Genomic DNA, 13,496 nt, shown 5'->3' on the forward strand with positions numbered 1-13,496 from the left:
GATATTTTGATTGGAAGACTATTATAAGATACTGTATATATTTTGAGACTTTTAAGTGTCTTATATATAACTAACCCAAGAAACGGAGCACAAACCCTGACCTCTGTATGTCTTACCACAGCAGTTGCATCCACACGCCACTAGATGGAGACAAAGACTTGTGAAGAAAATGTGAATAGTCCCTACAGTTCTCTTTACCAAGTCAGCTCACTCTTCAAGGTGAAGATAACTGCGGGACAATACATCTGTCCTCTTTCTTGTGGTACAACTGAAAGCACATGGCCTGATAAGGACTAGTTAATTTATGATGAAGAGATTTTTAAAAGTAATAACCATATGAAAAAAGAAAACTGACGTGTCATCTATGAGCACCGTCGTTTTTGGGGGATTTCTGTGCACTTGTAATATGTACGCGGATATCACACATCTCCCTCAGTCTTCCTGTAGTTCACACCAGGGTGTCACGTATTGCACTATGGGCTGCTATAAGGTGACATCTCTCCGGCTGTCACACATGCGTTCTCCACAAAGAGGCTGAGACAGCCCGATGACACGGTCCCTTTTCAGCTGTTCACTGCACGCGCGTGATCCTCTGGGGTGGACCTTATTACGCTCGTGAAGTTACCCAAGCGTTCCCGGTTGAGGCGCGCGCCCACTTCATCTCACTTGAGCAGCGCAGTTAGCGCGCGGCTTTTCTCTCCTCCGTGCGCCCCGCGAGTCACCGGACACCGCTGACACTGACCCCTGTTCCCGTGCGCCTGGCTCCAGGGTCCCCCGGGGTAACGACGTATTTTGTGTCAGGTATGTGTGCTCAGTTTATCATACCTTTATTGTATTATAAAGAGCGGCTGGTTGATCTTGAAGAGCTGCCATATGTATTATAAGTTGACAGGTGACATATAAGGAGTTACTTTCCCCGCATTTCATACTAAACTGACCTTCCACTTTTTCACTGTTTTTGTTCCGTATTGGTGGAGGAAGCTGCCCACTGTTCACATCTCTCTGAAAGAGACCTGGACTGTAAATGTAAATGGGGTAGGTAAAAGCGCACTGAAAGTACCAAACAAATACAGAAGAGTATTATGAGCAGCCCACCACCTCGGGGGCCCTGTGTACCTTTTCTTAATAAGAAGTCAGAACTCTGTTGAGTGTTTTCAGTGTTTGTGAAAGTTGAGTAACTTTGGAGTTCTTGCTGTTAGATAAAAGGAAGTTCTGGGTAGTTGCCTGTGAGAAGTTAATGAAGTAGGTCTACCAGTACTTCCACACTGTGCGGACACCACAGAGGATGATATTTAGAAATCAAACAGCCAACATTGCAATATTGAAAGAGTGGAATTTACCAGAGAATTTAGTCACAGAGCCTTTAAAGCTGGATGTCTTCCTTTCAAACACATATTAGTTACAGGCTTGGGTCATCAGTTATAAGGCTGTAGTAATAGAATATATATTGATAAATCAGTAAGGTCAAAGGGTCAAACAATAACTTATCAAAGGATCTGGATTTGTGGCGAATGCTGACCGCATCATCAGGGACCAACTGGATGCTTTTGTATGTAAGTTTACTGCATATTTGTCAGATTTGATTGACTTTCAGGAGTCATTTTGGCTTTTTAAGGCCTTATATCTGTCTGACTGTTAGATTTGCTCCAGAAGCAGCATATTCCTACAGTAAATGTAACAGATTTATCTGGAAACGTGCCTACAGGAAAACACCTTGAGGAAAAGCCTGGGCTGGCTGTTTCCTCAACATGTCCCTGTATCTGAGGTGTTTCTGTGGCTTTAACGTGGTCAGTAGTGAAGGTGTTTGTTCCTTCATCATAACAGGGAGGTTGCATAATCACACCTCCACCTCCCTTTTAAATAATAATAATAATAATCAACATTCATCTTTGCTTCACCACTGATTTCAAGGGGCTTGTGTTTCCGTGTGAAGGAGGTGTCGTGGAATTTTGAGAGTCGGATTGGGAAAAAAACGTGATTAGGCCGTCCAAGGCCGGACTTCATCACTTCCTGTTTCTTTACGAGGTCAGTTCCTGTCTTTAGCCTCTGGGCTAGGCAGGAAGGAAGGGGGCGTGGATGTGTTTTTTAGCAGGGGGGGTTGGGGGGCGTTAGAAATGGACGTTCCACCAAGCAGCTGAGGGCTGTGACAGTTAAGTGCTTGTCCGAGATGAGCCCTGCAGCCTGATGTTAGCACCCTCTCATTCCCCTGGATGGAGGGTGTCGGCTGTCATTTCGATCAGGGGCTTTGCGGTTTTTGGAAGACTCGTCTCCTAGATGCTCCCATGGAAACAGGCCCTGAGCCCCCAGTGCTCAACAAACAGGATCAGACATGTAAATGTTCGTGTATGCCTTCCAACAAGCCACCTCGGCCCTCTGTATCTGGAGGATATGATGACTTCATGTGGAAACAGGACGTCCCAATGACACCTTACTTTTCCATTGCCCCCACCCACCCCCCCAGTCTCTCTCCCGCTCCTTTTTTGAGTGTGTTGTACTTACTCTATGTTTGTGGAGTTGTGTGTGAGGGTTCGGTGACAGGCCTGCTTCCCATTGTTCCTATCATTCCTGCTGCACTCACACTCTGCATCCTGTGGGCTTCCTGCCAATGAGGGAAGAGAGTCAGAGAGAAGGAGAAAGAAAGGTGTAAGGAAAGAAACAGAGAACTAGAAGAGCGGAGGGCTGAGACCGTCTGAGCTGATGCAGGAGAGCTGGTGTTAAAAAGTACAGAAAGTCAACAGAACTGAAAACATCGTGTGGTGTTGTGTGTGTGTGTGTGTGTGTGTGTTGACCCGTGTTCCCGCAGTGAATTCCCTGCTGGGAGCAGCTTATCTGCAGTCCACTGTGCAGGAAAGGGTGTGTCATTTGGATTTGGATGTTGTGGCGATGGAGGGTGATGTTATTGTGATTTTATAAGAGTGCACTGAATGCGTACTAATGCCTCGTAGGTCAGAATTTATTTGCTTCCTCATATTGTTAGAGTATACAAATACGCTGCAGTTTACTGTTCTGCAAGAGTGGAAGTTAACTTTTCATCCGAGGACGCGGCTACCGATGAACCTGTTTTCTCCGCAACTCAAATATATCCAGCCGACTGTCATAGAGGACTAAAGAAACCCAGAACATATTCACATTTCACTTAAATGCTTAAATAAGAGAATTTCTCAATGACTCAAAACAATGAATTGATAATCAATTCATTAAATAGTTGAGAACTAATCTACTTGAGTTACTTTTTCCAGTATTAAGAGATGTTGTACTTTTTCCCCCACTACATGTTACACTAGAATTACCACTAGATTATATTTATTAGTTCAGATTAGGATTTTACAAATAAAACAATGAACAATATATGAAATATGATGCATTCTTATACATTATAGCACTGCTGCTCACATGCTAATGCGTCAATTATAGCGGTCCAGTGTAACAGTGAAAAGGTCAGTTTTGGATACTGAGGTTTGTTTTTATAACAATTTTTATTTAGTTTTCAATGTTAACAATACAATGCAAGACAATCGCCTCAGAAGTAAGGAGTAGAAAAGAAAAACAAAAACAATAAACAAACAAACAAAAAGAACAGTGCCTGTGTGTAGTTATGTAGTTGGATACTGAGTTTTACTTTGGGTAAAGACTGTTTCCCCTTTACTACAAATCTACAGAGCATAGTTTTTTTAGGGAGGAGTTCTTTGATCGAAAGTATTTCAAGTGAAGTCTGAATTACAAAATTCCCCCGTATTGTATTGAGGGTGGGGGCGGATATTTCAAAACCTGGGGAAAATAAACTATTTGCATGTCTTCATAACAGCAAAGACTTAAAAAAGGACATGAATACTGATGCATCATATCTAATAACTATGAAGTATAAGCTGTGAAAAGGAAAAGTGTTGATGCAGACAGACTCACAGACCAATACCGCACTTCTCCCCACCAAAGGAAGCTGCTTCTGTTTCACACACTATTCTAATTATTTCTTCTGTGTGATCGCCAGCCACTATAGAAATACTCCGTGACTTTCAGCAACAAGCCAGCGAAGTAGCAGGCAAAGTTTACTTTTGAAACAGAGAGCAGAGGAGGAAACACTGGTGCATCTGTGGAGTGAGTATGATCGAAAAGTAATGTGATTTGGGGGTATGCTGTGGCAAGAGGCAAGTTTTAATGACAGTTGCATCATGGAGAAATAATGACTTTGCCATTTTGTTGTAACACCCTAAAGTTCTGCAACCAGCAGTAGAAGCCTAAACATTTTAAACAAGGTGAAAAACAAGGTGTACATGACTGAAGAAAAAAAAAAAAGTGTTTTTTATGTAGGCAATAATATCACTACAGCTATATAGTTGGTCGCACACTGCATCTAAGTTTTGTAACTTGGTTCTAAAAGGTAAAGAGGAACTGTTCTTAAATTAATCTGGTGTGACCATGCCTTATGCAGACCACACACACACATCTAAAAAGCAGCATCAAGTATGCAGTGTGCTAATTCAGATGTGCCACCTTCAGTTTACCATCACCACCATACCGCCCACACACTGACACACTTTACTCCAGTACCTTTAATGTTTGTGGCTGATTGAAAGAGAAATGATCTTTAGGCACACGCATACAGGTTGTTGTTCTTTTGTTTAATTCTGAACCATGGAAGGTTAAGAGGTGGAGATATGTTTCTGTTTTCACGGCAGCGTTTCCTTGATGTGGCAAAACCTCAGGCCAACTAAATAATCAGATGGTATTTTTGAATTATCATTGCTTCTCTGCGCGGGGAGGAAGACAGACGAGGGCGAGGAAATTTGGTCAACAGGAACCCAACAGAGAACAATGACTGTATGGCCATCCTGCAAAGAGTCCTCTTTGTGTGTGTGTGTGTGTGTGTGATACATATGCCTGTTATTGTGCTGATGCTGTCTGTGGTCATCTGCCAGTCATAGAAAAGCAGAAAAAAAGAGGAGATGAGAGAAAGGGCAGAGGAGATATAAAGATTGCAGGGAGGAGGCCTCCTCTACACCCTCTGCCACTTCTCCTTCTAAGGTTTATCAGAAAGAGAAAGAAGTTTGGTCCAGGGGAAGGGTTGATAGAGAGAATATGAAAGGTTATTGTTGGAGAGGTGTAGGCCCGTAGCAGAGAAAAACAGCGACAGAGAGGTGTGTGTGTGTGTGTTGGGGTAGTTTGCGGCACTGCAGCTGCTTGGTGTATGTGTGTGTGGATGTCCTCAGTTTCCAGGAAAAGGGGGGAGCCATCAGAGGGGTGGACAGGAAACTCTAACAGGGCTAACTTCCTGTAGCTCTCCTGATGGCTGACCTGATAGTGAATGAGTGTGTGTGCGCGTGCGGGCTTGTGTGCACGTTCAAGTTTTGCATATTTTGCCCAGGACTCATCTGGATGTAGCCCATAATAGCTTTTGTTAAACACTGAGAGGAATTTCTGGGAATCCGTGGTGTGGATGGGACAAAAGCTGACACTGTTCACTGGGAGAGTTTTTTTTTCCTAGTGAAGGTGAATTACTTTAAGGGGGTTTTTATCGCTCCCTGCCATAACCTGTATTGTTCTTCCTGTGTGTGACTTCCCTCACATTCCTCAGAAGGTGGGGAGGCTGCGGCCTGGAGTTTAGTCGGCTTGAAAGGTTGCCAGTTTGAATCCTAGGGCCACTCTACACTCAGTTGTTGGTTTATTAGGTACACCTACAGTAGCTAATGCAGTCTAATACAACGCAGCCTCGCAATAAATCTGGACCTCCATAAAAGGTTCAATCAGTTTTTGTTGAAGCCTTTAGTGTTGTTCAAAACTTTATGGTCCTTTTTGGAGGCTGCCAGTCCGGTCGCGGTGCTGTTGAACTGTAATTACATTACACTGAGAATTAACTCAACATTTTGTCCATCCCTGCTTCCTGTTCCCTTCAAGTGGGACAGTAGACTAAAATCTCAGTTTAAGTTCCCAACCTGTGGCTCGGGGGCCCCACACCTAGGGGTCGCCAAAGCTTTCACCCGGGTCATTGAGGCCTTTTTCTCGATTCTAAGGCGGATGTAAGAAAAACAGGTTATTTTTAAATCACAAAGATCTAAAAAACGCTTTGTCTCGCATTAGAAAAAAGTACGCCAGTTAAAATAAGAAATTTGTTTAATAGAAAAACACTAGGGCGAGGTTGTGAGGGAGAAGAAAACACTGAAATTTGTAAAAAGACAAACAAAGGAAGCCTAATGTTAAGTTAGTATGATTGTTTAAAAGAAAAAACAAGACTTTGAGGAATTGTATGAAAAGTTTTACTAAAATATCATTCTCTAAATTGCTCACAGGAAATAAATGAAATTGTTGTCCTTGTACGGTTTATTTCAGTTTGTTATGTCACTGTACTCAGGGTTGTCAGTGACTCATCACGTAAACACAGTGGACTGGATAGTTGGGAAAACCAACTGGACTAAATCCCTCCAAAATGACCCATGAAGTTTAATCTAGAGATGCAATATAGAGGATTATTTTTAATTATTGGTTAAAACCAACCTTTTTTACTTTTTCTCATGGTGAAATGTCTAATATGGGTCAGAATAATATTGCCCTTTTCAAAATTTTCTATGGACAAATATATATTTATATGTTTTGCCTGGCCAACCTCAGTTCAGTTACCATTCACAGGAGACAAAGAAAAAAAATAAAATTCAAGAACCTTGAAATGTTGAAAAAAAAAGACTCGAAGAAGAAGAAGGAATTAAATTCAGTCCCCCCCCCCCCCGCCCCCAAAACCCCCGCCACCCCCCGTATCAACTGTTTCAGCTTGTGTTTTGAGTCTGAACCTCTCATCTATACCAAACATGTATAACCTTCATAAATGTGAGGGGGATTTATTGGCCAGGACTTATATCTATATATGTTCTTATATACATGCTTGTTTGTATATTTGGAGTTCTGGTTAACAAAAATAATTTCCCCCTGGGATTATTAAAGTATTTTCTGATTCGATTAGACACGCATCATTTTAAAAGGAATAGTGTCGATTTTGTTTGGGGGTTTAACGAACAAGATATAACATGAGGTAATCAGACAGCTTAGAGTGCTGGTGGGGTTGCCTTTTGTCCACCATTGCCAGCAGGCCAAGCCCTAGCAGTTTCCCCCTGCTTTCCAGGTTGTTTGTGCTAAGCTAAGCTAACTGCCTTGCTTGGCTATAGGCCTTCATATTCCTGCGCAGACAATGAGGCTAGGGTGGTGTCAGTCCTCTCCATCTATTTAGAAGGCTGGGTTAAGCACAGTAAAACACTCTCATCTTTATCGAAGGCGTCGTGTTAAAGGCCTGCGTTGGCAGGCGTCGTCTGCACACAATTCAAATGTATTTACAGTCTCACTGTAGTTATTTCCTCTTGATGGTTGGCCACCAGTTCTCTGCTTTGTCAACACAAGTATATATTCAGACAATGCGGTTTTGCAAAAAAAAAAAACTGGACGTCAGCAATTGCATATATCTGTTACACTGGGAGAAACACATTTTCACCAGTCCAGTGACAGTCACTTTTGTGTCAGCTTACCCCTGTCTAATGATGACATTTACAGGTTTATATGTTCCCACAGAATCCTACACACACACACCACACCACACACACACACACACACACACGCGCACACACACACACACACACACGCACACAGCTATTACCAGAGAACGAATGAACGACAGGTACCCTCTCTCGAAACTTGCAAAGCAAAAAAGGGAAGGTGGCTAACCTCACATCTCTCTCGTCTTTCCTTATCTCGAGGCTGGTCTCTGGTTTTTTTTCGGAAACTTCTCTGTCTCCTCGCGTCTCCCTTCACGCCGTCTCTTTGATTCACGCTTACCGCCGCCCTTGAGCCTCTTCTCTCACATTCTCTATCACCCTTCATACGTCTCCGGCTTTCTCTGGCCCACTCATCCTCTTCCTGCGCCTGCTCTTCATTCCACCCCTTGCTCACTCACCTCCTTCCCTTCCTTTTTTTTTTTTTTTTTTCCAGGTGGCGATGGTGATTGAACAGCATGATCTTGACCAGAGGAACGACATCAGGTGAGAAAAAGCTCTAATTCTCCTTCTCTCCCGCCGTCCGTCCAACCTGATCTTCCTCCCCCTTCTCCTACTTTCACTTCGCTTGAGGCGAAGTGAAGTTTTTTTTTTAAGTTTTGCTTACGTCTCTCTCTTTTGACAGTTTCGATCTCTTACGTCAGAGTATGGGCCTTTGTACGGGTGTTGATGCATGTTGCTTTCATTTCAATCACGCTCAGCTTGGTCGTTTGAAGTCTTAGTTTGGGCAGGCAGGAACTGAAGGGGAAATAGATTACTTATACTAATACTAAAATGGACTTATTTCTTAATGTTGAATGCCCTGTGTGATCTACTAGCCATCCTTCGTGATTTTGTTGCCTAAGCGGTGATACTGTAATGGCGTTCATTCACTGCTACTTTGTTACTTAAAGGGGACAATCGCACAGATTTCCACATGAGGGCAATTGAGGTTTACTATGTCACACTGCTTATGAAACAGTTTGAATTTGACTAATGTCTTTCAGAGGACTGGAGCAGGCTTTGGCTCTGTTTTGAAAATAATTTGTGCGATGAGCGTTTAGACTTAATATTTACGTACCAGGAAAGCGTGGCCTTCAAAACTAAGGTGCCAGAGGTTGAAAGTTGTGGGGGGGTTTATCGAGCAGGAAAGGATGTTATCAAGTTGCACTGTTGGGGAAATGTAGGAGTCAGGAATCTAAGGGTTTATTCGATCGTAGGTACCACTAAGAGTTAGGATGTCTCGGGGGCCTCCTCTTGCCCTTCAATTCTTGACCACCGAGTTTTTCGCATGACGCCAAAATATTATTGATTCTGTTACTCATAGCAGGTCTTGAAAAGGTTTTTATGAACTGCATACGGTTTTAATTACGATTATCTAACATCAAGCAGCAAGAACGGGAGGGAAGTTTGACATTTACATACTGAAAATGTTCTGGCATGTTTCGTTCACTCTGCCTGTTTTCACAGACGCCGTCTCCGTGCTGGTTATTATGGGGTGTGTCTGTTGCAAGCAGAAGAAGTCCGGCAAAGCAGCACCAGCAACATCAGCATCAGTAGACATTACAGATCTGTCTCCTAGCAACGCAGATGGAGGGTTGTCCACGGCCCTGAGTCAGGGCCGTTATTGTCCCGACCCCACTCAGAGCATCCCAGACTTCAACAAGGGCTTCTCATCGAGCAACATCTTCCCCAACACCAACACACACCAGCGCTCTGGCATAACAAGTAGGACTGTGTGTGTGTGTGTGACCAAGTAAAATGGTCTTACACACATATATTACATCATATTTATGTATTTAGATTCTAGAAGATGAAAATCTGAATGCCAATTAACAAGTACAGTTTTCCATAAATGAATAATAGAGCAAAGTGAACCTTCTTCAGTGGCATTTGTGTCCATCCTAAAATGTGTTTTCTCAGTAATGTCTTTTGTGCTGTATGACGAAAGTCTTAAAATCAGAGAAATCTATACTTTGATGTGTGTTTCTCCACCATATTTTATACACATGGATTTCATGCATTTCCTCATTGAGAGAACAGGATAAGGTTTTTTTTAAAAGTCTGCGTTAAAACAATACTCACGCCTATATCTACATTGAAAACATTATTGATTACTGTTATTGTGATCTCGTCTTAGTGCAAATTCTGTGTAAAAGAAGGGGGGAAAAAGCCACAGTACTTGCTTTGTGCAAAAGTTGCTGCATTTTCAGAATTCACTTGAAGTTATTATGAGACTTCTGTTTAGACAAATCTAGTGAGTATCTTTCAAAGTTAGTCTTTTTTAGCCTAAAATTCACTCTGTGTTTCCCGTGTTTTCTTATTGAGATGCATTAAAAGTATAGTAAGCCTCAAATGCGTTTTTAAATAGAAAAAGGACTTTGGATTTTGTCTCCCATCTCTTACAATCTCTTACACTGGAATCACACTAAGAAGGGGTCTGTTCACAGCCAGTATGGACAGGAGGAATCCTTACTCCAATAACTTTGAATCTACAGTATATTTGGGTTTAAGACAGACATGACCAAATGTTATTTAGGACGATAAAAATAGAATTCAGTGGTATGAACTATAACCGGAAACGGACAACTCATCTGTCCTTTGTTGTACGTGTGTTCGTGCAAACACATACAGGTGGTGGAGTCACTCTTTTTATAGCTCTGTACGACTATGACGCCCGCACCGAAGATGACCTTACTTTTCAGAAAGGAGAGAAATTCCAAATCATCAACAACACGTAAGTACAAATGTACACTAACACAGCTGCATTGTAATAACATCTGTTTGCACCCCTGATAGGATTGTATTAATACACTCTGGCATAAAATATTGGTATACAAAACTTTGGCAATATGCATCGGCAGCTGAATGTTAACTATATGTGATCAGTGTTAAATGTGTTTAATGAAATGAGTTATGACTCCTGAAAGGTAATTAATTTAGTTTGCATACATTAAAAGCCACAGGCTGCAATTAAATGCCACCCATTAACACTGTCAACTGCTGCTGGTGATGTTGAGAAGCTCCTGTTTTTGAACAATGTTCCTGGCTTTGTGGTCAGCTGAGGTATTTGTTATTGTTACTATTACTCCAACTATGTTCACCACATTCCCTCTTTATCTTCTTTCTCATCTGGACACCTTCCAGACACACCTTGGGTCCATTTTCATAGTTAATGTGTTTTCAGACTTTTTTTTTTTTTAAAGAAGTAAGACTATTGAAACTTGAAAGGTCAGTTTTGGCACACTTTAGCCAAAATAAAGTAGTTTAGTGCAATAATTGTTTATTTCAATTTTACATTGTTAAAAATATCATTCACATATTACACCTACTTACACCTTATCCCTGATTTTATAAAACACGGCTGATGTTTTGCATTTCTACAAATAAACTGATGTTTTGTGTGTATTTTTTGCAGAGAGGGTGACTGGTGGGAGGCCCGCTCGTTGGACACAGGAAACTCAGGTTACATCCCCTCCAACTACGTAGCTCCTGTCGACTCCATACAGGCTGAAGAGTGAGTACGCACACACACGGTGCTGAAAGCTGCAGTATAAGTACTGATAGCTTCTGCTGAAAGGTTTTCTCCATGATTGACATGTAGTCTGAGGGCAGAGGTCTCATGATGTGTGTGGTTGTCATGGTGACAGGTGGTATTTTGGGAAGATGGGGAGGAAGGATGCGGAGAGACAGCTGCTGGGCCACGGCAACCAGAGGGGAACTTTCCTCATACGAGAGAGCGAGACCACCAAGGGTAAATAGGCTACACACACACACACACCACACCACACCACACAACACAGACACACACACTACAGACACACCACAATTTGGAGCGTTTACTGGCTCAGCATACGTGAAACCTTTCAATTTCTTTCCTTTCTCTTCCTTTTTATTGTCTCCTCACTTCTTCCTTTTCGCTTACTCTTCATAATCTGACCTCTTTGGCAGTGCTTACTCTCCTGTCTATCCGTGTGACTGGGACGGACAACAAGGGAGAACATGTCAAGCATTATAAGATCCGCAAATTAGACAACGGTGGCTACTACATCACCACGAGATCTCAGTTTGACACTGTGCAGCAGCTGGTCGAGCACTACACAGGTAACACACATAAACACACGCACATGGACACAAATTCCTCCTTTTTTCCCCCTGCTTCTCCTTCAAAGCGGAAAACACGTTGTGTTGCCATTTTCTTATTCGCCCTCAAGCTCAAAAGCTCCTGCTTCCATGGATTTCATCTAAAATGTGTTTTGACTCTTTGCCCAATCGTTCTCTGCCCAACTGCAAGAGAGAATTTAGGTCTAATTCTGTCTCTACTTGATTCAAGCTTTAATTACACTATTAAAAGTGATGGAAAGTACTTTTACTGGATATAAGTACAATTTTGAACAACTTTCCTTGAGTATTTTCATATGATGCTACTTTCTGCTCTACTACATGTCAGAAGTGCACTTTTTACTCCACTATTTATTAGACAGTTAACAGTTACTTTGCAAATTCAGATTTTACATAAGAAGTATATGATCAGCAACATACTGTATGATGCATTGTTATAGAACTACCAAACAGTTAAGTACTTAAAATGAGCTCCACCTAGACAAGCTACAACATTAAAATTAGTCCTTCATGTCAGTGCATCAGAAATAATCTACCAGTGTAATATAAGGAGCGGGGCCCTTCCGCCCAATGAGTACTTTTACGTTTGACGCTCAGAGTACAGCTTGAACTTTTGCATAATTTAGGTTTTGAATGCAGTATTTATTTTTATATTTTTACATTGTAGTTATTGTATAGTAGTTAGATGTAACTATTTTCACTTATGTAAAAATGTTTGAATACTTCCTCATCCACTGACTTTTAGTGACTTTTTAGCTCTATTCAGAGATGTGGTAACAAGCAGGGTTCACACCCTCCACTTCCTCTGGCCTCTGTCAGTGTAAATCTGCCCCCTAGTGGCTTGTGTTGATATAACAAACAAGCAGTTGGTGACTTTACATGACACGATCATGACACATATATTATTAACCACATATATTATTAAATTTTTTGCCAGTATTTATTTGTTTTTCTTATTAACTGCGTTGTCCCTTTTTTTTTTGCTTTTGCTGATTGTGTGTTCCTGTCTGAAATCTCTTTGTGCCTTTGTACTTTTTGGTTAACTTGTCAGTTGCATAAGCGCATAAGGAACCTGTCTTGTTCTTCTTTATCTCTGCATTTGCTGCTTTTCCCCTCTGTTTTCTTTCGCTCTTGTTTCCTTCTTCTTTGCCTTTCTGTTTGTCTCTCCTCTCTCTCTCAGAGAGAGCGGCGGGACTGTGCTGCCGTTTGATTGGCAGCTGTAAGCGGGGCATGCCTAAGCTGGCTGACTTATCAGTGAAGACCAAGGATATGTGGGAGATTCCCCGCGAATCCCTCCAGCTGATTAAGAAACTGGGCAACGGCCAGTTTGGAGAAGTCTGGATGGGTAGGAATGGTTGGGACTGTGTTGCAGTGGGGGAAGGTGACAGCTGGAGCACACCTGGATAAAAAAGTATTAAAAGATGAGCAGGTATATATTAAGTCTTGGTTGTGTTCAGTTGACAAGAACATCAGTAAACGCTGCTGGTGTAAAAACACCTCCACGCCCACAAAAATACACTGTAAAGCCCTGTTTATCTGTCTGTGTTGTTCAGAGTCTGTCTCCCTGCAACAAATATACCTGTGGATCAGACCACACAAACATAGACAACACACACACAGTTGATACATAGATGTAGTCTGGACTAGTTTTTAACTGTTGTGCGTTGAATACAAACTGCAGCAGTGAAACAGTCCTTAATAAATGCTGATATGTGATAAGAATATCACAGGAGCAGCAGTTAATGAATACAAATGTGGTTTTGTTTTACATCCAGGTGTGCACAGTTGTTCCCCTCCTCCCCTGTTTTTGCATGTGCATGTTTCATCATCTCACCTCACCTCTTTTTCACCCCCCCCCCTCCCACC

General features: G+C 41.9%; 1 protein-coding gene across 1 annotated transcript in view; it reads left to right on the plus strand.

Moving 5' to 3' along the window:
- The first annotated feature begins 514 nt into the window (after positions 1–514).
- Positions 515–13,496, plus strand: part of yrk (Yes-related kinase) — a 17,629-nt gene continuing 4,647 nt past the window's right edge. Inside the window, exons 1-6 of the mRNA XM_035681126.1 lie at positions 515–801; positions 8,979–9,236; positions 10,143–10,245; positions 10,927–11,025; positions 11,159–11,262; positions 11,460–11,612. Of these exons, the coding sequence (XP_035537019.1) occupies positions 9,002–9,236; positions 10,143–10,245; positions 10,927–11,025; positions 11,159–11,262; positions 11,460–11,612 (694 nt within the window). The 5' untranslated portion in view covers positions 515–801; positions 8,979–9,001. The remainder of the gene's footprint in view (positions 802–8,978; positions 9,237–10,142; positions 10,246–10,926; positions 11,026–11,158; positions 11,263–11,459; positions 11,613–13,496) is intronic.

The sequence above is a fragment of the Morone saxatilis genome, unplaced genomic scaffold (assembly GCF_004916995.1).
Source record: "Morone saxatilis isolate NCDOM2014 unplaced genomic scaffold, NCSU_SB_2.0 Contig9, whole genome shotgun sequence".
Classification (NCBI taxonomy): Eukaryota; Metazoa; Chordata; class Actinopteri; family Moronidae; genus Morone; species Morone saxatilis.